The 24,327-nt window shown below is 31.1% G+C and overlaps 2 protein-coding genes across 2 annotated transcripts; one reads left to right on the forward strand and one right to left on the reverse strand.

The window, feature by feature from the left end:
* Nucleotides 1-2,024: 2,024 nt before the first annotated feature.
* LOC119678344 (endoplasmin) lies at nucleotides 2,025-5,704 on the reverse strand. The gene is made up of 5 exons (XM_038090128.1): nucleotides 5,362-5,704; nucleotides 5,211-5,306; nucleotides 5,055-5,137; nucleotides 3,337-4,610; nucleotides 2,025-3,280 (listed from the first exon to the last, which is right to left on the reverse strand). Exons 1-5 carry the CDS (start codon nucleotides 5,399-5,401, stop codon nucleotides 2,380-2,382), a joined length of 2,394 nt encoding a protein of 797 aa, XP_037946056.1. The 5' UTR covers nucleotides 5,402-5,704; the 3' UTR covers nucleotides 2,025-2,379.
* Nucleotides 5,705-6,946: 1,242 nt separating this feature from the next.
* LOC119678037 lies at nucleotides 6,947-11,380 on the forward strand. The gene is made up of 5 exons (XM_038089675.1): nucleotides 6,947-7,074; nucleotides 9,072-9,149; nucleotides 9,234-10,442; nucleotides 10,507-10,574; nucleotides 10,655-11,380. Coding segments are annotated over exons 2-4 (1,284 nt in total). The 5' UTR covers nucleotides 6,947-7,074; nucleotides 9,072-9,076; the 3' UTR covers nucleotides 10,509-10,574; nucleotides 10,655-11,380.
* The last annotated feature ends 12,947 nt before the right edge of the window (nucleotides 11,381-24,327 follow it).

The raw sequence follows: 24,327 nt of genomic DNA on the forward strand, positions 1-24,327 counted from the left end.
ATTGTTTCAACGATTGTATGTCATTGTTTGGGAGTATATGACGTAGAATCTTTCTGTCAATAACGAACCACTTAAAAGCTATTTATGAATAATTCTAATCTATTTTCAGCACAACTGTCTTAACTTTATTATGAATATATTTGATTAAATTGCTTAAGTCAGATGTGTAAGAGATCAACAGTATGGTATATATTATTATTGATAGTACATAAGTATAATTTATAAAATAATATTATATATAAAAAAATTCATGAATCAATAAGGAAATTAATTATGAAGGAATGTGAATAGTTGAAGAATATAGTCAGAATTTAGTTGAAAAATTTTGTTATCAGGCCTAAGATAACTGATCTTAATAGGTTCAGTGTTTGCACAAGAGAACAAAAAATATTTAGATATATACTTGAAAGACCTAGGTTATACCTAACCCGACATATTTTGAAAGGATATAGAGTGTAGATAACAATTCTCACTTGTTCTTAAACTAAGCAATGGTGCACGTTCTAGTTATAATAATGTTGTGGAGTATCTATTGTTCTGTTCTAGAACTTAATGGGTATTACGATACCCATGTACGTATCGCAAAATATGATCTTAGCATGTAAAACATGCCGTGTATCTAAAAAAAATTTATAATTATAAAAGAATTAAATAATATATTTTTTTTATTCACTCGATTATCCATTGAAAAAAAAACTAGGCTTTTTTTAATAATTCAAACTCCAATAACTTAAGACGGAAAATTGGGTTGAAAAGTTTTAAAAACACCGAGGAATATTTATAACTGGTATAAAAATCTCAGATTTAATAACAGAACACTATGGCAATAAAGAAAGTGTACCAACATTAAGCAACGACTGGGACCACTGTTTAGTTCTAGAAAACTTAATATCCGAAACGGAATGAAGTTCGGTTATGGTGGTAGCCTTGTGTATCGAAGTTCACTTAATCACAACTAATGTCCCGCTTTGTTTATACGGATGAGACATCGTCTGTAGACCAGACCCGATGAACCACTTTAAAGTAGGAGTCCATCTATCTAGTGCACGAACAACAACTCTTTGAGAAGACGCGAATATAGAGTGTTCATTTTCGAATAATCAAGCTAAGCTTGTGTGTGGTTTTCGGAAAAATCAACAATCAATCATTTTAAAATTATAGAAAATAACGCATTAGATAATATTATGAATAATCCATTTAGCAGAAGAATGGATATGCTTCAATACTTAATTAATTAAAGATTCTAATCTTCTCAACGGACTACTTTCTGTATGGCTGACACAAAAAAAATATACAATCGCCAATATCTGAAGACTCTGGCATATTTAATTCGAACCATGTTCTTATAGTGAAGAGTATTATGGTAAATGTAATATTCGTTTATTTTGAATGGAGAAATCCTTTTGTTTTTATGAACTATAATGTATATGGTTGACATCACCTTCTGACCGCTTCGAATGGGAGATATGATTGTCCTAAAACAATATCATAGCAACGAAATCTTCAAAAATAATAGAGCAGGTCCGTATTGAGTAATTATTTTCGAGAGAGGATTTCAGATATTTATAGTAATATTAACAAATTTTGTCTTGAATTTACTCTCTTAACAAATAAGGTTCCAAGAAAGTGGAGTAACCTAAAAAAGCTAGTTTGATAAGAGAAATCAAACATATGCAATTTCATTTTGAGACACAAAACTAAAGCATTACGAGATTTATGATCTTAGCATAAATAAATAATTAGACTATTCAATAATTTTTTTTCATCAGATAAACCATAAAAAATGAAGTTAAATTTTCTAAGAAAATAATGAATTAATTCCATTGTAATTATTATACTATCTGAAATTGATACGTTAACACTGTATAGCATATATATTTTCATATATTATAAATATATATTTCCAATTCATTATCATTATTAATTAAATTGAACTTGAACCTGAATTGGGCGATTATCATTTCGTCGTAATCTATTAATGATTAAAATAAACTTGAATGGCTTAAATTAAAAACAGCTACTACTTAGAAATATATTAGACATAAAGTCTGTTTTATTATTATTTATCTATTGCAGATGAAGAACGAATTCTTAACAAACTTTTACTTTATAAAAAAATACAAAATATAAAATTAAATTCAATAGATAATAGCACTTTTCATAATATAGAAATTTGCTATTTACAATAATTTCATACATAAGAGTATATAATACGTCACTAAACCGTAAGCAGTGACAGAAAAGAATGTTTAAGTTAAATGCTGTAAACTTAATTAAATTATAAAGAAAATAAAAATAATTATATTATTAAAGAAAGAATAATTCAGTCTGATCTTATGTGAAATTATTTACAAACTATGAACTTGGGAAGTTCCGCTCTTACAATTCATCGTGATGTTCATCTTCTTCTGCATTAGCATCATTATCTCCTTCATCTGTTTTATCGCTTTCAGAACTCTCATTTGAATCATCTTCGTCATCGAGCTCTTGTATTTCTTCATCTAACGATACACCAAGGGTTTGTCTCATCATTCTTTCAATGCTGTCAGCAAAGTCGGCAGTTTCTTGTAACATAAATCCAGATCTTAAAGTTGCTGTGCGGAACATCATCAGTGCCATATCTTGTGCGCTCTCATCAGCTTCATTTGCCTCTACCCGTCGCAACAGTTCACGTATCAATGGATGTCTTGGATTAATTTCAAGTGTTTTCTTTTGATTCAAATAGTAACTTCTCTGAGGATCATCTGATTTCTGATGAGCATTGGACATAGCCAAACGTTCCATATTACCAGTCCAACCAAACATACCAGCTACCAGAGCGCATGGTGAATTGCTTAAACGTTCAGATACTTGAGCTTTTGAGATCTTATCCTTAAGTGCAACATCATTCAACCATTTTACAAGTGGCTCAAATGTTGTTTTCAATTCTTCAAATTTGCCTTTGCTCTTCTCTGATTCGTTCAATTGGAAGCCCTCTTTAGCTACATTCTGGAATTTTTTTCCATCAAATTCAGGCAATGCTGAAATACAGTATTCATCAACGGCTTCAACCAAATACAAAACTTCGTAACCCTTAGCAAGTAAACGTTCAACGAAAGGTGAGTTTTCGACTTCTGCGCGATTTGCACCAGCAATGAAATAGATATGTTCCTGTTTAGGCTTCATACGTTCCACGTATTCAGCGAGGGAAGTTACAGATTTGCCATTAGAAGATTGGAAACGTAGCAGCTTAGCTAAACGTGAACGATTACTTGGATCTTCCATAATGCCAAGTTTAATGCTAAAATGAATGAATTCATTAAGATTTGTACATATTTTTTAAATGAGTGAACTTACTTTGTGGAATATTCCTTCCAGAGTTTCTCATAGGCTTCCTTATCAATTTTCTTGATCATGTCCAATACTTTACGTACCAATTTCTTCTTAATTACTTTGATGAGTTTGTGCTGTTGTAAGGTTTCACGCGATACGTTCAAGGGCAAATCATCAGAGTCAACAACACCACGAATAAAGTTGAGGTAATTGGGCATCATATCGTTGAACTCATCGGTGATGAAAACACGACGCACGTACAATTTAATATTATCGGACTTGGTACCGTAACGGTTAAATGATTCAGATGGCTGCACTTTTGGTATATATAATAAACTCTTAAATGTAACTTCACCTTCGGCAACAAAATGAGTCTGTGTCAATGGTTCAGTAGAATCTTTAGTGAGACTCTTATAGAATTCATTGTACTCTTCATTTGTGACTTCAGCCGGTTTACGTGTCCAAATTGGTTTACTGTCATTTATCAATTGCCAGTCCCAAATTGTTTTTGTTACCTTCTTAGTTTTTGGTTTGTCAGAATCCTCTGTATCCTCTTCTACTTTAGCATCTTCGCCATCTTCAATGGGATCTTCATCACTTTCAGTTTCAGGTTTTTCAGTAACTTCTTCTTCAATTGGTACTTCCTCATCAACATTTTTACTTGACCACATCTTTATGGGGAAATTAATAAATTGTGAGTATTTACGGATTAGTTCACGGACGGTATCTTCTTCAAGAAAATCTTGAGCTTCATTTTTAAGGTGCAATGAGATAATTGAACCACGTTTTAAAGTGTCTCCACGTGGATCTTCAACAATACTAAAGCTATTAGCATCTGATTCCCAAATGTACTGTTTATCGTTATTGTGTTTTGTAGTGACTACAACACGATCAGCTACCAAGAAGGCAGAATAGAAACCAACACCAAATTGCCCAATCATATCGTTTAAATCTTGACCGTCCGCTTTAGAAGGATCTTGCATTTTTGCCAAGAAATCAGCTGTGCCGGATTTAGCAATTGTACCAAGATTATTGATAAGATCCTGGTGTGTCATGCCAATACCAGTATCCATTATATGCAGCACTTTGTTTTCTTTATCAGCCTTTATGCGTATATTTAGTTCCGGATTTGACTCCAATTCGCCTTTGTTAGTAAGCGCGAGCAAACGAATTTTGTCAATAGCATCGGAAGCGTTGGATATTAACTCACGTAAAAAGATTTCCTTATTGCGATATAATGAGTTAATAATGAGTTTCATCATGCGATTGACCTCTGTTTGGAAAGCAAATTTCTCAGCCTGCACAATTAAATTAAATTGGTTTAATTATTCAGTATTATTATTAAATATTGTTATAGAACTATATTATGAATACATGGGTCAAAACTATACCAGCAGTTGTGTTATTATTCTCACTAGTACACTAGAAGATCTGAGAGATTAGTGTCCAAATTGAATATATGGTTTCACTACACATTGTATATTTCAAGCAAGTCATTGTTATTTATTTTTAGATTGAACAGAAATTTAAATATAAATTATATTTTAAATTCTTGAATGAATGCAATGTGTTTGTAGAGAAGGGGCGTAAACAAAATATATAATAAATTTTTCTAAGCGGACACATAATCAAATATTTATGGCAAGCAACGCCTTAAGGTTGTGAACCCAAACATCAAAGTAAATAACACAACTCTTCACTGATTTAAAGTGTAAAAAAATTTACTTTATCAAAATGCTTACCTTTTCCCTAATTTGTTTCATTTGTGCCACATTAAGTCCATCCAATTTGATCGCCTCTTCCTCCCTATGAACGGCGTCAGAATCTATATTAACGAAAACAATTGTTTAGTTATAATCGGATATTTCAATTATGCAATAAAAGAATGTTTGCTTTACCTGTTCTGGAACCTTCTTTAAATGAACCTAAATCCAAGTCAATTGTCTTCACATCCTCTTTTTCTTCAGTTCCATCAGCAACGATTTGACTCACCCCTAAAAAAATGATGCTTGTAGTTTCCAACCGGCAAATTTTCACTACAAATATTACCTGCTAAAAGCAGCAGCCCAATTAGTAAGAAATATTTCATCCTTAATAATTATTTTAGTTGTTTCCAATTCAATTAAAATATTATATATACTTTAATTAAATTTTTTACAGGAATCCACGTTGTTACTTTTATTACGGTTTTTCCAAACTGCACTTTTTCGCCAACGTTCAATTGCAAAATAAACCCAGCCAACAACTTTTAGTATGAAATTAATTCTGCCACTCTTTTTCATCAATGCAAGAGAGCAAAAACCAAATGGCGCTTTCTGATTGGTCCAAGTCATTTGACAATTAGAGTGACCATACATTCATTATTTGACATAAGTAAACAAAATGAACACGTAATAGAATTGTGCAACTACTTGAATGTACTATATTAGCAGACAAAAGATTCTCAAACATAATAAATTTATATTGCATTTACACTTAAAATTATTAAAACACATTAGCATATTTTTATATGAAATATGCAACGATAACTACACAGATTAAGCAATTGTTGTCTTTATTCCATGGTATAAATATTTTGGTGAACCAAAAGTTATATAAACTGACAATGAAGGCCGTGTGCGAGTTCGAGTAAATTGAGATAATGTAAATTGAAATTTTGTAAGGATTGCTTGCAATGCGCTTATGTAAATATATTCTTATTTATTTATTGCACTTATTTATTATTTTTGGTCAAAACTTTTTAAATTAATTTATTTATTTATTTATTAAACATCTTATAAAATTTTCACAATGGTAATACCTAATTTAACTAATTTTTATCTTATTAACCCTACTCGAAATTTTGGTAAATACCAACATTCGCTGCCATACCGACATAATTTATTATTTTCTTTAATTTTTCATCAATTTACTCGAATTCGCGCACGGCTGAAATTATTGCCATTTTATATGGGTGCCTTCGGTAGATTTTAAGTTTTGCAAAAAACTGCAAGGTGCTGAATTTGCTTAAAGTTGATAAAATGTACGCAAAACAACAACACTACCTTAATACTTATTCAAACATAATTATTCAAAACTGTTATTAATATCCTGCACTCTAAACATATTTACATATTCCTTTTGAATTTTTCATTTTAGCTTTATTATATCTTTTCATGCAGAATGTAATTTGCTTGTATTATGTCCGCACATGCAAGATTTGCTCTTTGCGAAAACTACATCTGACAGATTGCAACAGTGATGCCAATATCTCACTTAGCGTCTATAGTAAGCAACTTGCTATATTTTGCAACTCTTAAAATCTGCCAAAAGCACCTAATACAAATAAGTTTTTATTTATATTAGCTCATAATTTAGTTAATATTCTTTTTAATGGAATTGGAATCAATATCATTCATATACAATTTATGCAAATATTTATACAAATGGTGTGGTATTAAATTATTTATTATCGTTTTTTAAACTAATTTATAGATATAGCATAATAAATTAATTTAAAATAAAAGTGGAGCTATATATTTTTTACATAATGGGCACCTTTATATGGTTTATGTAGGAATTCAAACAGTTTTCACAAAATGGGCACCTTAATCAAGTGTTATATGTCAAACTTGTTTCCCCTTCTTTCGAATTGTCATATACAAAATGTCAAATAGTACGTAACTAGAACTCGTGATTATTTGAAATGCAGTTAAATAGTGCGGGTGAGTTTTCGTGTGCGCGGTAGTTACTGTTTAAAACGGTGTAAGAATCAAATTCCAGGTAAGTTCATATAAATATTAAATGATTCTTGGTAAATAAAAATTGTAATACTGATTAAATTTTTATTAAAATATTAGGATGGTTTTATGTATAATATAACATAAATAATAATATATAATATAAAATACAACACATATTCCTATATGAATAATATAAATATGTATTTAAAAACTTATTTATAAATTTTAAGAAATAAAATACTAAATACATATGTATATAAAAATAAAAAGTAAATAATAATTAGTATATATATCAAAATAAGTAATATTTATATACTTTGAAACTGCACGCCGGTTTCTGCAATTAGTGCCGTTATCCCGTTATAATTTACAACGAGCGTTAACGAGTCTGATGTCGTCATTTATGTACATATACATTATATATATATATATATATATATATGTATATATAAATAATACAATTTCATATAGTTATCACAAAAATAGAAATGCATACATATACATATGCATGTATATAATTCGCATGCGACGCCTGATTCGGCATCTCGGTTGATATGCATAATTTGCGAAAGACGCCATATTGTACATTTAGTGGCGCTATTCGGGATAACGAAACTGTTTGTGGAGTCAGAAATGTTTGATTTTGCTAAATTTTACATGCAGTTAATTATATATATCATACAAACATGAAAATATATTTATACATATATATATATATATATATCCAACTGCATTACAGCTATATGTACATAGTATAGTATATGTACATAGTATAGTATATGTACATAGTATAGTATATGTACATAGTAACGGAATAGCGGTACAAAATGCATAAAACGGCGTCTTTCGCAAATTATGTATATTAACCGAGACATCGAATCTGGCCACTCATGAATTATATACATGCAAATGTATATGTATGACATACGTCATCACATTCGTATACGGTCGTCGCAAATTTTAAACGGAGTAACCGCTTAATGCAGAAACCGGCATGCGTTCCACTCAAAGTATATGTATTTAAAAGTATGTATAAATACATATATTATTATTTATTTATTAATATATATTTATTGTAATTTGTTTGTTAATATATATAATTATTTACTTATTATATGTAATTTATTATTATTTATTTATTATTATAAGTAATTTATTATTATTTATTTATTATTATTTATTTATTACTATTTGTGATTTGTTGTTATTTTATATTTTTTGTTATTATCTTAAATTTACTTATAATTATTAACAAATATTAATCGTTATTTAATTTTATTTGTTATTATTTATAATATATTATTACTTGTTATTGTTATTTGCTTATTGTTATTTCCTTATTATTTATTTATTATTATTATTTATTTATTATTATTATTATTATTATTATTATTATTATTATTATTATTTATTTATTATTATTATTATTATTATTATTATTTATTTATTATTATTTATTTATTTTTACCTCATTATTTAATTTGATTTACTTATTATATAATTAATATTATTTATTTATTATTATTTACTTATTATAACATATTTATTATTATATGTAGTATATTATTATTTATTTATTATTATTTACTTATTATAATATATTTATTATTATATGTAGTATATTATTATTTATTTATTATTAATTGTAATTTATTATTATTTAATTATTATTAATTTTAATATATTATTTATTTATTATTATTTGTAATTTACTATTATTTATTTATTATTATTTGTTATTTTTTATGAATTGTAATTTATTATTAGGTATATATTATAATTTATAATATAGTATTATATATTTCCATTATTACTCAAAAACAACTTATTTAAAAAAGTATTAAAATTTTACTTTTTTATTTATTCGAAAGCAACTCTGTATTCTGAACAATGGCACACTAGTTGCATATTTTATCTGGTGGTGTTAATGCCGCAGTATTTGTATTTTAAATCTGTAGTACATGGATAGGATTTCGTAAATAAAAATTAAAATCAATTTACAGCTAATTTTCAAACAATTTATTATTTTTAAATTAGAAATCATGGAGTTAACACCAAAATTGAAAAAACGTTCTCTTTCGTTACAAAACTGTCGTATTAAAAGGAACAGTTATGGTAAGTTGTGATAAAATATTATAATAAAATTGAATATATAATTGTGAACAATTAAAATAATTCACTGATAAAAACAAATTATAGATTCCGCATCACCACAAAACAATAATCATGCCAAAAACACATTCTCAAACATGGAATGTGTTAAATTGCCATGTTCGCCAGTATTGCCGACTCGTTCTTGTCCTGCCGAGTGTTTTACACCACCAACACACAAAAGAATTAGCTTAGACGATACACTGGATAGCAGTCAAAAAGCACTTGATACAAGTTTTTCACCAAATAGTCTATTTTCGCAAACTTTACCAACTGAAAGTCCAGAAGTTGGTTGGCGTTGGGCGCGCCAAAAATCTAATTTTACTGAAAGTGGTGGTGGTGACGATAGCAGTTATGCTAATGGAGACTCACCGTGCGCATTTGATAACTCTAACTCGTCGAAGAAAAGAAAACTCATCAGCAATCGACGTGAGCAATATCGTAAAGCTATCGAATTTGATATACATCGGGCAGAAAAATCTCGTGCAAAACAAGTACTACAAAAACGTTACGCAAAATTAAAAGAAAAACTCAAAGAAGCAAAATTACCGAAAATATTAGATGTTGATAGCAGTTCGGAAATTGCCACCAAAACTTCTCCAGACATGACGAGTGTTTTTGATAGTTCAATGGAAATTCCAACAGAACTGCTAGTAGATATGCCAACAGAAACGTTAAAAGAGAGCGCAACAATAACTTCGAAACATGGTGATATGTCACCAAATGTGGCTAATAGCACGTTGAATGATTTTTTTAATGATTCAGATTCGGATGGATTTCTTCTCGAAGCAACACAGCAAATAGAATCTAAAATACATCTTCCAGTTACAGGCACAGATAGTGTTGTTGGATGTGTTATAAGTAACTGCACTGAACTAAGAGATTTAGCATCAGAAGCAAATAAAACCTCTACTTCCATTGAAAAACGATCATCATTATATGAGAAATTTTTGGAGGATGATTCACCTGATGACTGGTTCACATCGTTAGACGATGTCATTGAGCAAGCTATCCAAGCAAAAAAGCCACGTAACTCTTTACAACGATATAAATCTATGCCGACTGAAGCCAGTTCCTTAACAATACCTCAGAAGACATCAAAAAATGTGAAAAGTACAAAAATATCCCCAACAATAGTGCAGTACTCAAATCCTGCAGTATCAAGACAAACGGGGCATAAAAGTATTACCACAACCACCGATGTCTCGAAATTTAAGCGACATGCCAGTAGTAATACAATACCATCCGGTTCCAGATGTAAGTATTTTTTAAATTATTTTTTAAATATTAAATACTATCATTACCTTTCTATTCGTCACAGAGCTTGACAGGTTCTAGTAATTGTATTGTATGAATACCTAAAGATTGTTTAATATGGATAACGCAAAGGTATAATCAAAAAAGTATTAATAACATTTTATAATATTAATACGAGGATACATTTTTAAAACAGTTTTTTTATTTTACAGATTGTTCTTTTAAAAACAGTTGCTTTAAATTGATTTACTCAACAGTTATTCAAAAATTATAGTTGCCAGATAACAATCGTTTGCGAATTATTTAAACACAAAATTGCTTCCAGTTGATTTACTCATCACTTATTTACTAAGTATCGTTTGCAACACAATATAAACACAAAATTGCTTCCAATTGATTTACTCATCACTTATTTATTAATCATCGTTTGCAACACAGTCAGGATACAGGCTTGTATACTATATATTAAAATTATAACGCTTAGCTATAAGCTATTCAGTCAGTAACTATTTGTAGGTTTTAAAAATCTATCTATGTATGTAATTTAATGCTGGTTATTTAATGCGACACCTTAACACTGAAAAAAAATAATAGTTTTATATGCTAAATATTCAAAGTACAAGAACATTAAAAGTGAGAATCATTCGTTAAAAAAATTCTAATATATAAGTTTATAAGTCAGAAAAATTTAAAGTCAAGTACATTCTATATTCCATCAATATTTATTTTTTTATTCTTGCTCGTGAACATCGATCAGCGTTGATTTGAAGAACATAAGTTGTGCTTTCATTATGATAGATTTATAATTATTTTTGTGATAGGACTTAGGCTGCCATTAAATTGCATGCCAATTTTGTCTTATCATAGACTTAATCATTCCAGAACTCGTAAATGCTTTCTACAACTTTTCAGCACTAAAGTTCATATTGAAATGCATATATTAAAAGAATTTCTAGTTAACTTTTTTTGATTTTATTTTTGTTGTTAACGATTTATGTGAAAGTAATAAAAAACTGCCTTGGCTTTTTATTTCTAAGTTAGTTTATATACATAACTTAAGCAACATAATTAATAATATTAAATCTATACTTCTAAGAGCTATTGTTATGTTTTGGTCTATTTTAGGTGAAATTTTATCATTAATTTTTCCTAGTTCTTCGAATATCTCTTTGGATTTGTTTATAATGGCAAGTTTATTTCTATTGTTGATATCTTCTTTCATATTCCTGCATATTTAATAATGTCCATTGCTTGACATCTTTGAACTGATAGTAATGGACAATGTTCAGTTTCGACCACGTAATATCAATACATGTTTTTTGTTCTTGTTTTCGAATGTTAGCTGTACTGTTGTGTTATTCGTTGAGCGATTCAATATCTACTGACTATTAAATAAAATACAAATGTTACTATAGGAGTGCGTACACATGCACCTACATATAAGTACCATATGTATGTACATGTTTATACAATATCTCCCTCTTTAAGCTGACAATAAAGTTTTAATTAATATAATTCAAAATATAAAAATACATTTCGTTTACTTATTAGATTTATATTAAAATTTATAATATGAAAGGACTTATTTAGACATTTTGAGTTCCATCGCAGAATAGTACTATCCAATGAGAATGGATGCGCATCTTCAATTTCTGCCTTAACTCAATTCTATAAACTGTCATGATATCATACATTCGATTGATATGTTGCTTCGCTTTTACCAGTAAATCTTCAGGCACTCTATTTTTTTTGCTTGTTTTTTGGCGAACCTACACTGAGGAATATATCTGTTTCTGATTCCTTTCTAAATAATTGTAGACAACCTTCTGATATGTTTATGATATGCATAAATTCCTGTAAATCTTTAATTTGTGTAGTATTTTCTTTTTATTTTTATCATAATATTGGGGTACAAAATCGGCTATTATATATATTTAACTAGAGCATGTGGAATTTTATAAAAGCTTTTTTGCATTCTTTCGACTAACGGTTTAAGTTCTCTTCCTACTTGAATTCGTCCACCATAAATATAATAATGAAACTTATGGCGTGCATAAAAAATCTCTGCCAGCAATTTTTCCACTTCTGCATAATTGATTTCAATATCAGCAAGGCTTCTCAAAGCAAATGCTACGGGTTTTCATTCCGCATCAGAAAATTTCCAAAATAAGTATTACAAAATGTATAAGCACTAGATTACCTTCACCATCTGTCTTTGCAATGCCATGAGCCACACCGAAACTTTTTTTTTGGATTTCATAGTATCTCTTCCTTAGAATAGTAAATACATTTTAATTATTACGCCTTTATTTAATTGTGCAATTACAAATTCTACAATTCTAAGGAGAAATTATTTAAGAACCCATTTTCTCTTCACCTTGTGTTAAATACAACATATTGTGTACATTGTATGTTACACTTTCCACTCCATAAAGTTTTGAGAAAAAAATTTCAAAATCTTGTAGCATAATCTGTATATTATCTAGATTGAACATGTACATTTGTGGGCAAGATAGCATACGATACGCCCAACTGAATAAAAAAAAATGATAACATACGTTATCACTGAGAATATTTTTAAAAAATATAATTCCGGTGTACAATGTAATTGTTCTCAGCTCAGTCGCTTTCAACTTTTTAAAGTCTTCCAAATTTCTTGGTTTTCTGGCAAATTCTGAAGGCATATATATATGGTGGGACGTTGGGACAGCGCACTGTCCAACAAGTGGCCTCACTGAAGTGAAGGACTAGTCGAAGTAGACCACGAAACGACTTGGGTCCTTTTTCGTCCTTCGATTCTTGGATGTTGTTATTGAGTTAAAGCTGGAGTGGCTTCCGTTCGCATAACTACATCTTTTGTTAATGCAAGCATCTCATTTAGCTTGAGGTTTCCTGCCAAGTCGTCACCAACCCAATGGTGTCCCAAGACAGTCTTCCTCCTACTTGCCAGTGCTGGACATTGGCACAATATATGCACCGCTGTCTCCTTTTCTTCTAGACATAGTCTGCAAGTGTCTTCCTCAGCAAGAGTTATCTTTTTGAGGTGATACTTGAAGTTGCCATGTCCAGTAATTAGTGAGGTCAGCCAGCTTAGAGTGCTCCGCGAATAGCTAAGCACTTTTATCGGTTCCCTGGCCCACGGTTTAGGTAACATGAGTTTGGTCTGTCTACAAGTGCTCAACTCTCTCCATCTATTAAGATGAAGTGAGATTATCCACTTATTGACATAGGCTGCCGTCATGCTGTACCCCAATGGTATTCTGGGCTCCGGGCCACAGAAATTATGGCTTGATCCTTGCTTTGCAAGTTCATCTGCCTTCTCGTTTTGCTTAATACCGATGTGTCCTTTAACCCACATGATCGTCATCTCATTTCCATGAGCACATTCCATGAGCTTCGTTACACATTCTTGTACTAAGCTGTTAGTTATGTATGTCTTTTGCATGCTTTTGATAACTGCTTGGTTGTCCAGCGCTATCAGAATCTTTTTCTGATATACCTGACAATCCAATAGGTGATCCAGAGCATGTGAGACCGCCATAAGTTCCGCTTGATAGACGGAAACATATATTCCTAGATGTAGAGTGCACGTTAGATTTAGCTCTTTCGAGTAAACCCCAGCACCAGCTCTGCCATCCATTAAGGAGCCATCGGTAAATATGCAAATGTCATTCCTTCCACATACATTATGTAGAAGGCCGTCTACTATCAGTGTTCTGTAGGACACTTCTGTCCCATAAACCCTCCTCATAGTCTCCAATGGCATCTGCGTTTCCTTGACCGCGGCCTGGACGAGATCAAGAATCTTACGATGACCCACTAATTTTCCGAAGTTGTTCTACGTGGAGCTTCTGAAGGCATACTTCCAACCAATGGATGTTGTTTTTCCAACAAAGTACCCTCTAGTACAGCTGAAAATGGTGTTCTTCTTAATACATAAGTGTAAAAGATGCATTGGATGCAATGGAAATTGAGATATCATACCAAATCCGATACTTTCCAGAGAATGTGGATTATTTTCAATGTATAACTTATAAAAGCTTATTATTATTATTATTATGACATGTTCTTCATTAAAAAAAAATTAAATTTAGAACTTAATCTATTCACAAATAGTTGTTATAAAATTCCTCCCTTCGTCTCTATTTTTGGCAGCAAAACGTAACTGATTAAAGGCTTTTTTTTTTGTTTCGGTTGCCACTGTTCTTCGCCAAGTGGTTTTGGGACGACCTCATCTCGTTACTCCTTGCGGGTTCCATTCCATGACCGCGTGGGCAATTGCATCTGTCGGCTTTCTAAGTATGTGGCCGGGCCTTCCATATTTACGTTTCTGAATTTCTTTCTCTATTAGCTTTTGTTTGATGCGCTGCCATAGGTCTTCGTTGGAGACTATTGCAGGCCATCATATGTTCATAATACGCCGCAAGCTTCTATTAGGAAAGTTTATATCTTTTGAGTCGACGCATTCGTTAGCGACCATGTTTCGCACTCATGTAATAATGTCGATTTTACGCAGGCGTTGAATATTCTGATCTTAGTTTCGATGCTTACATTTTTGGCTTTTAGACTTTGTTAAGCCACGCGAAAGAGCCATTTGCCTTTTTCACTCTGCTGTCGATGTGCTTTGACGTGTTAAATGTTGTATATCGTACGCTGCTCATTAGGAACGCAAGTATAGGAACATCGCATATAAATAATTTTATTCGAATAGGTATAGTTTTGCTATCATATACTCCTACGATAAAAATACTTGCTGTTTCAAAATTATCTCCTTGTGTAAGAATAAGTCACAATAATAGCTTTGAACTTCTAAAAAATGTCAAGCCATCGACATTTATATTTAGTACCACTTCATATTGTGGTAATCCTTTAAATTTTCATAACTCTTCGTCACCAACAAAGTGATAATATTTACCTGGCGCAACAGTCCTAATAATTATTTTGGTTCTACTGACTAATTAAATTTTTTGTGTGATTCTTTTATCTTCATTTTCTTCATCTAATTCATCTTCTACCTGGACTGTATTCTTCATACCAATATTGCAATTTTTCCCTGTACGTATAAACATTATTTGAGTGGAAATCATTATTACAGGTCAACTATACTGCAGGAAGGTATTGTCTCCGAACTAAAACTTCTTACATCATTTTATATAAAATAGCTTGATAGATTACTAAAGATTGATATCTGTTAGTACCTACAGTTCTAATTATAGGTGAACACTAATAGGTGTGTTTCACTATCCTTGGTGACTGTTTTGTTACTTTATCTTAATGCGTAAGTGTTCTAAGATCAGCATATCTTCCTTCGGTTTGAATGCTTTGTCTTTGGAGAGATGAGAGTGTGGGGTTTGTGTGGGTATCGATCTTTATAAAGAGTTTTAATGCTTTATCTCGGATGTACTGCTTAACTGATTTTATCTACAGGTCTTTTTTATCTATAGGTATTTTTCTTAGAGTTTTATTCTGGCATCTTTGTATTTGTTCTATTATAGAATTGGGGGTTTTACCAAAGGCTACACAACCGTTTAATAGCGCGGGTTTGATTACTGCGGTGTATACAACAAATTTTATTCTTGATGCTCAATCTGCGGTCAAATGGTTGGTTTAAAGTTTAATTCACAATTATTTAGATTTTAAAAATTAAAATATTTTTACCGCACTAATATGACGCGCTACATTCAGAATGGCCCTGCCGCAGTAATACTACTTTTCTTTTCGGTCATCCTGATAATCGTCGTCTGTCTCAGCTGACAACAATTCCGCATTCGCCTCGGCGTATCTCTCCAGTTTTATATTGTGTAAAATAATTGCTTCAAACACTTAATATTTGTTTATAATTTTATTTATGTGTTGAACTTTTAAATATTACAATATATAAATGTATGTGTTGCACTATTAAATATTATAAAATATAAATGTAGACGAATGTTTATACCGCGAGCGACTGCGTTCAACGTACTGTCTCGTTGCGAGGTAAGCGACAACTACTTACTTTCATTGTTTCACAATTGTCAATAGTCGTAGATGTTATTATAGGGCCATCACCCAGTATGTAACTGTGACGTTTAGAATCACTTAACGTAGTTTTTTTACTCCAAAACAAATCAGAATGCAAATCAAATCTTTGGAAAAATTTAGTATCGAAACCATCTTTTGATGCATCTGTATATAATTCTATTGGCGCATTTCTTCAGTAAACTCTTAAAATAGGATTCACTGATCAATGTATTTTATCAGTTGAATTGCCCAACGTTGAAGTCTACTTGCTTGGTGAACATTAATTCCAGTTTTATTACTAAAAATATCCATAAGTGGTTTATGATCTGTTTGAAGTTTAAATCTTCTACCAAAAATGATTCTGTGAAATTTTGTGACCGCGAAAATAAGCGCAAGAGCTTCTTTTTCTATTTGGCTATATTGTTTTTCTGCTGGCGTGAATGATTTCAACGCATGACAAATTACTTTTGTAGAACCGTCGCACAGTGTGACAAAACAGAAATTAACCGATCAAAATTCGATATTTTCGGAACCAATAGAGATATTGATATGAAATTTTCATAAAATATAGTTTTTGAGATGATCTTTTTTTTATTAAATCTAAATCCCAATCGGCCTATCGGAACCCCCTAAAATTTTTGCCTAAACATGAGGTAGTTTGTGGTGTCGCACATTTGGTTGAACTTTGGATGTTCAAAAAACCTACATTATAATCTATATGTCCTAACTTTTTCATAGTATTCTGCTTACTGCCACAGCCATCCTGGGTGCGTCATCCTGTATTATTTTCAAGACGCTTGAATGATGTCAGTGACAGGTGGTTTTACTTGCGGGACGCACTGTGAAACCAATGATGTTGCAATGTGACTGTAATATTATTTTTTACATAATCCGTCATCATTCCACTTCCAACAGTTGACATTTGAGTTCTTAAGATGTTTTTACCCAAACGTGCTAAACACAAAAAGTACCACGTGTCGACCAATTTGAAGCTATTGACATATTTTCCCCAACTTTTATTGCCAGCCAATGTTTAGCTTTTCTGCTTCCATAGCTTTTGTAAAAGTATTCGAGTCCGTTTCAAATATTGCGTTGTAAAATACTTTATTATCTTGTTTTATTTCGTACATTTTTGCTAGTTTTAGTTCACAATCAGAGAGGCACTGATTTTGTTTTCGCAATTTTTCCATAATTTCCTGTTCGTTATATTTAAAACTGATTCTGGAGATAGTAAATTTTGGCTTAATAGAGTTTGGGACTTTTACTCCATAATTCTCGCTCATAGCGCCTTCTACAGCACATTTTATTTTTTCACGCTCGGAATCACTTTCTGCCTCAATAACAATGGTGCCGTTGTTTCTTTCGTAGATGTTAGCGATTTTCAAATTTTCCGGGTTTATCTTATTGTTTAGGTCTTGCTTTGTTTTTGCAATATTTGGTTTGCATTTAGGTTTGATCACGAGAGGCACTTCTTTTCTGAATTCTGGCACTTTTTCTACTCTTTTGGGTTTATTTGATTTTAGTGCTTCGGCATATGAAGCTTGCTTTGAACTGTGCGGCTGTAAAGCGTTACTTTGGATTTCCTTTAGCTCTTCACAGATTTTTTTGTTTTGCTTATTATTGCTTTCGATTTCATCCCGCACTTTCTCGTTATGGGTTTTTATCGTTTCTGCAATTTCACGAAATTTTTTAACTTCTATGGCACCCTCTTCACATACCCGTTTCACTTCTTTCATATTTTCCAAACGCTGGCTGAATTTTTTTTCAACTGCTGTTAGCAAGAGTTTTAGCTCATTTTCGCTTTTTTGCTGGGCTTGCCTTAAGCTGTCATGACTTTTAGCTAGTGCTGTTTCGAAATGGTTTTTGTATTCGCCCAGTTGTTCACAGAAGCGTTGACCATCCTTTGCCATTGTTCGTTGCATTTTTTCAAGCACTTCATCGATGTTGTGGATAAGTGTAAAACAGTCATCGCACATAAATCTTACAAAGGGCCTATCCAAAACTCCTTCCGCGTAATCGTCTAAGCCACTACATTTAACCGTGCGGTGGAATCGTTTTTGGCATGCCCCTTGACATATTATGAAGCTATCATTGCGAAGCGACTTATTACATTTCGAGCAATCCATATTGTCGCGCCGAACTCGCGACCGAAAATAAGAACGCTAAAAACGTACCAAACCGCACGAGTCTGATTAACTGATCCTTAGTTTTCACTAAGAATCAACTATATAAGTATATATAAATATTAGTTAATATATATATATTAATATGAAATGATGTTAATTTATAGTTTATGCGTCCTTTCGCTTATTTATTTAATTTAATTATTTAGCAAAAAAAATTCTTTATTACACTATTACACAATTACACGTACTAGTGTTGTTTTTTTTTTATCGATGTGCAACACTGTTTTTTTTTTTTTCTTATATTATTTTCGAGCTTTTGGGCAAAGAAGATTTTATATAGAACGGAAACTTAAATGAGCACAACAGAAAATAACAAACACACTCTCAGAAATTGCACTAATACCATCTCAAAACGTACGATTATTTCCAAATTGAGCAAGTTTAGGTCCTTATTCGCTCCGAATACGGACCTTAACTTGCTCCGAATAAGAACCTTAAGTTACTCTTAAGAAAAATTTTATGGTCAATGAGTGCAACAGAGAGCATGTAAAGATATAGATATACAACAGAAAAGACGCGTCGTTTTGAGTGTCCAAAATAAGACTGATCTTTATTAATTTTTATTCTTAAGTCTAACATTGTTTCTTAATATTAATTTCCAATAGAATCTTATGTATTGATTCTATTGGTTATTACTTATCATACTTGCGTCTAATTGGTTAACCCAAATTAGACGTATATACTATTCTTACAAACATAACTTATCAATAAATGGTGTACTATTAACAAATGCAATTGTTCCACATATGGTTTCACTTGAAACCGTTTATTCTATTGACACAGTTTTGACTTATGCATATTGCACATATGGTGCAATGTGCGGCTCAGTTATTTGTCATCAAAGAAATGACAAAATAAAGGCTCATATTACTTGACAATAGTTTGTCATAAATTTTATCAAAATAGAACTGTGTCAATGTTTACTTTAAAATAAGTGGAACAATTGAATGTTTTGTGATATGTGTGGTCTCATACCCATATCACATTACACCCTTATTCTTTAAAGGAAAAAAAAATTTTTTTTTTTGTTTAAAAAAAAATTTTTTTTTGTAAGTATATTTATTATATCATTATTTCTTTAATAGAACTTGAACTTGAACTTGAACTTCTAACATGTAATAAGTTTTTATTTATAATTAAAGGTATTAATGATAATTGAAGTAATTGCATATTACATTACATTTATTGTGCTTATTTTTATATGAAGTTTTCTTACACAATTTTTTGTTTACTAATGATTAATATACTAAAGATTATAAATTGTATAAAGTTTTTAATGTTATATATATAGATAATAATAATTGTATTTGATGACATTTATTAATAGTAATTATGTTTTAAATAGTTTTGTATTATTTTTATGTATTACTTTATTTTCTTTACCGTCATTTATCGTTAAATTAGTGCCATTAATATCTATTACTTCAAAGGGGCCTATGTATGGGCTAGTGTGTTTTCTTTTATTCTGAGATTTTACTAATACTCTATCTCCTATTTCTAACTTAATTGGATTATTTTTATAACTATTTTGTTTTTGTCTTTTAACTTTGGCATCATGTGTGAACTTTCTAGCTTTTTCAATTGATACTTTGAGACGAGCTTTCAGTTCATTCGCATAATTTTCTAAATTGAATTTACCTACATTATCCTTGAGTTTTTCATCAGGAAGTGAGGGTAGTTTGCCAAAAACGAGTTCATGTGGCGAATAGCCAGTGTCTATGTGGGGTGAGGTATTATATGCAAAAGCATAGTATGGTATCCATCTGTCCCATTCTTCTTCTTCAGTAAAATTTAAAAGATATTCATTGAGGACTCTATGATTCCTTTCTATTGTACCAATTGTTTCATGGTGGTAAGGAGTTGAGAATACTTGTTTTATATCTAGTAATTCTGTGATTTTTGTAAATAATTCATATACAAACTCAGTTCCTCTGTCTGATTTGAGTATTTTGAATAAACCGAATTTTAATATTAGTTGTTCAATTAATGTTTTAGCTACTGTATGTGCTTCTTTATTTACTATATGCAATGATGAATCTACTTAATTCACATTGCATTGTGAGAATATATCTAAATCCATTTGAAGGACGAAGAGGGCCTACGGTATCAATTTCTACTGTTTCGAAAACGTTTGTAGGTGTTGTTGTAATTTCTAATTGTTCTTTTGTATGTTTCGTTTGTTTGTTGATTTGACATTTGTGACATGTACTGATATATTTATGAACCATTTGTTTCATTTTGCTCCACGTATACCGTTGTTTTAATTTTGTGAAGGTTTTCCTTACACCTAAGTGTCCGCTGTAAGGAGTATTATGATATTCTTCAATGAGTCTGTATCTTTTTATTGTATCCGTGATTTGTTCTGGGCTTTTATAAATTAATATTTTGAGACGTTTTTCATTTTTATTTCTTCGTTGCAACATATTTATAATATTCTTAAATTCTTCTTTTGGCATGGCATCAAATATTGTATCTTCTTCTGCTAGCGCTAATTCATAGATTTTAAAATTTTCTATTTTGGATATGAGTTTCTCCATGATCGAAATCGGCTTCGTAGGTACCTCGCTCATTTCCACTTTTACTACATTTTTCACAATGTGTAATTTTTCTTTATTATTTTTATTTATATTAAACTGCAGTTTCATTGTATGTCTGATATCACTAATGGATGTACAGTCCCAGCAATAGAGTTGATCAGGCTCATTGGAACGTGTGTTTCGGATAGGATTATCATTCTTTTTCATCGCGCGTTTTGTGTTACTCCTCGTTGTAACATATACTCGAGTATCGTCTCTTGTTTCTAATTGTCTCATTAATTCTTCTTCATTAGCCAGACTTAATTTCTTTGATACATTTTCGTCGTTGTTGAGCGGTATAAGAGCTTTTAAAGTATTGGTATCTATCTTGATTCTAGATAGTGCATCTGCATTTGTGTTTATCTTCCCTTTTTTGTATATAATTTCAAAATCATATTCTGACAAGTCTATTCTTATTCTAGTCATTTTGGATGAGGGGTTCTTATGTACGAACAGGGAAATTAGGGGTCTATGGTCTGTTATAACAAGAAAACGTTTGCCATAAACATATGGGCGAAAATAATTGATTGCCCAATGTATCGCTAGCAACTCCTTCTCTATAATTGGCTTATTTAAATCGTGTTTTTGGAGAGCTTTGCTTGCATAACAAATTGGAAGGTCAGATCCAATCTCACCTTGTGAGAGTACAGCACCTAATGCATAATCAGATGCATCAGTGGTAATTATAAATGGTTTATTGAAATCGGGGTACTTGAGTACTGGTGGGTTTATTAGTTTTGATTTTAAGTTTTCAAATGCTTTATCACAATCTGAATTCCATTCAAACTTCTGGTTTTTCTTTAGTAAACGATTTAAAGGTTTTGTAATGTTTGCAAAATTTCTTATGAATCTACGGTAATAATTACAGAAAGCTACATATCTTCGTACTTCATCAGTAGTTGTGGGTTTTGGGTAGTTCATTATGACTTGATGTTTGGCCGGATCAGTTTTTATTCCGTGCTCTGTTATCAAATGACCTAAGTAAGTAACTTCATGCTTTAAAAAGTTACACTTGTCTGGATTTAATTTAAGATTGTATTCATTTAGTCTCTCAAAAACTTTCTCTAGATTTATATTATGGTGTTTCAAACTATTTCCAAAAATTATTATATCATCTACATATAAAAATGCTTCCGTTTCCAAACCTGTTAATGCTAATGTTAACATTCGTTGGAAGCTATTAGAGCTAATCTTTAATCCGAAAGGTAATCTTTTAAATTCGTAATGACCATCATTTGTTGAAAAGGCGGTTTTTTGTCTTGAAGAGGCGTCAATTGGTATTTGATGAAATGAGCTGGTCATATCTAAAGTGGAAAAATACCTAGCTCTTCCAAGCTTATCGAGAACATCCTCCAAACGTGTTAAGGGGAATTTGTCGTTGACTATCCTTTCATTGAGTTTTCTGTAATCAATGACGAGTCTCCAATTCTTGTTATCGTTTGTTGATTTCTTAGGAACAAGCAAGATTGGTGAATTGTAGGGGCTTTTTGACGGTTGTATTATATCGTCTTGTAATAGTTTTCGAACTTGTGTTTTTATATCATCATTATGACAATGTGGTAATCGGTAATTTTTAATGTATATTGGATTATTGTCAGTTGTAGAGATGTGTTCTGTATAAAAATTGTTTGTAGATAATGGTTCTGATTCGAGTTGAAAAATGTGTTGGTATTTTGAAATTAATGGAATTAGTGTTAGTGCATCTTCTTTCAGCTGTACCTTGTCAAGAATTTTAGCTAATCTTTGATCAGTATAAATTTTTGATTTGTTATTTATACAGTAATAGTTATACAAAGGTTGTGACTTAATTTTTAAATCAGTTATGTTGATATCTGATTCGTTTGTATTTATCACATTTATGTGGCAAATTCCGTTTGCTGGTACTATGGTATTGGCCATGTACACTCCTTTGTTGATTTCGTTACTGAACAGAACAGTATCTGTATCAAAACGAATGTCTATAGGTAATATGTTTTGAGTTCTCGCTTTAACTGTAAATGTTTTAATATTTATTGGAATTGTTGTGGACTGTAAGTCCGAAGTTACTGTTAGAGAAAATGTGTAGTAATCTATATTACATTTAAAATGTGTTAAAAAATCTCTACCTATTATTCCATCCACCTCAATTGGGAAGTCTGTATCGACTACTGAGAATATGTGATTTAGAAATAATCCATCAAAATTTAGGCTTAGCTTTGAAATACCTAAAGATAACTTGTGACCATCTGTAATACCAGTTAATAAGCAAGTTGTTCTAGAATCAAAATTTAGATTGTAGTTATTTTTTATAATAGACACATCAGCACCAGTGTCAATTAAAAGCTTTAAACTTTTATCAATAGTATTGCAAAATACTATTACATAATTTGATATATTAAGGTTTATATTGAAAATTTTTAATGATGTACCAGAGGAGAATTCCCTAAGTTGTCCTCTGGTTCTGAGTAGTTTTCCTGGGCATTTAGTATCTGTACACGCCTGTTTCGGTTAGAGTTGAATTGACTCCTTGGATTCCGAGCTGTATTGTTGTATCCTGTTCTATTTCTATTCTCAACGTTTGAAGTATTGTTGGGGTACGCGTTGTTTCTGTTTCTATTGAAGTTTCTCCCATTATTGCTTCTATTTTGAGAATTGTTGTTAATTCTCTGGTTATATTGGAATCTATTTTGATTCTTTCTATGTTTGTCGTATCTTCTTTGACTATGAAAACGTTGTTGGGTGAAAAAGACTTGTTGTTGCATTGGTATATGCATATTTTCTGCAAACAATCTAGCTTCTGTAAAGGTCTTTGGTTGAGCTGCCTGTACAGTTTGTGTATAAACAGTATTTAATCCCTTTTTAAATGCTAACAATGCTGTTTCATCATTTACTAAAAGTACGGCCTTTCCTTCCGGAGATGACTTCTTAAAATTATTCTTTAGTAATGTCGCATTGTTTAAATTCGCCAGAATGGTTGATATCTTTTCTGTATATTCGTGTATTTTCTGGTGAGGGCCTTGTTTTACTTCTGCTATCTTTTGGAGCAGTTGAGGTATGGTATCCTTTGATATGAAGTTCCTTTTTAGATTCTCTATTAGTTCAGGAAGTGAATCTGGAATTCCTACGGGGCTGACTTTGGCTCTT

Source organism: Teleopsis dalmanni, chromosome 2 (genome assembly GCF_002237135.1).
Source record: "Teleopsis dalmanni isolate 2A chromosome 2, ASM223713v2, whole genome shotgun sequence".
NCBI classification, from domain to species: domain Eukaryota; kingdom Metazoa; phylum Arthropoda; class Insecta; order Diptera; family Diopsidae; genus Teleopsis; species Teleopsis dalmanni.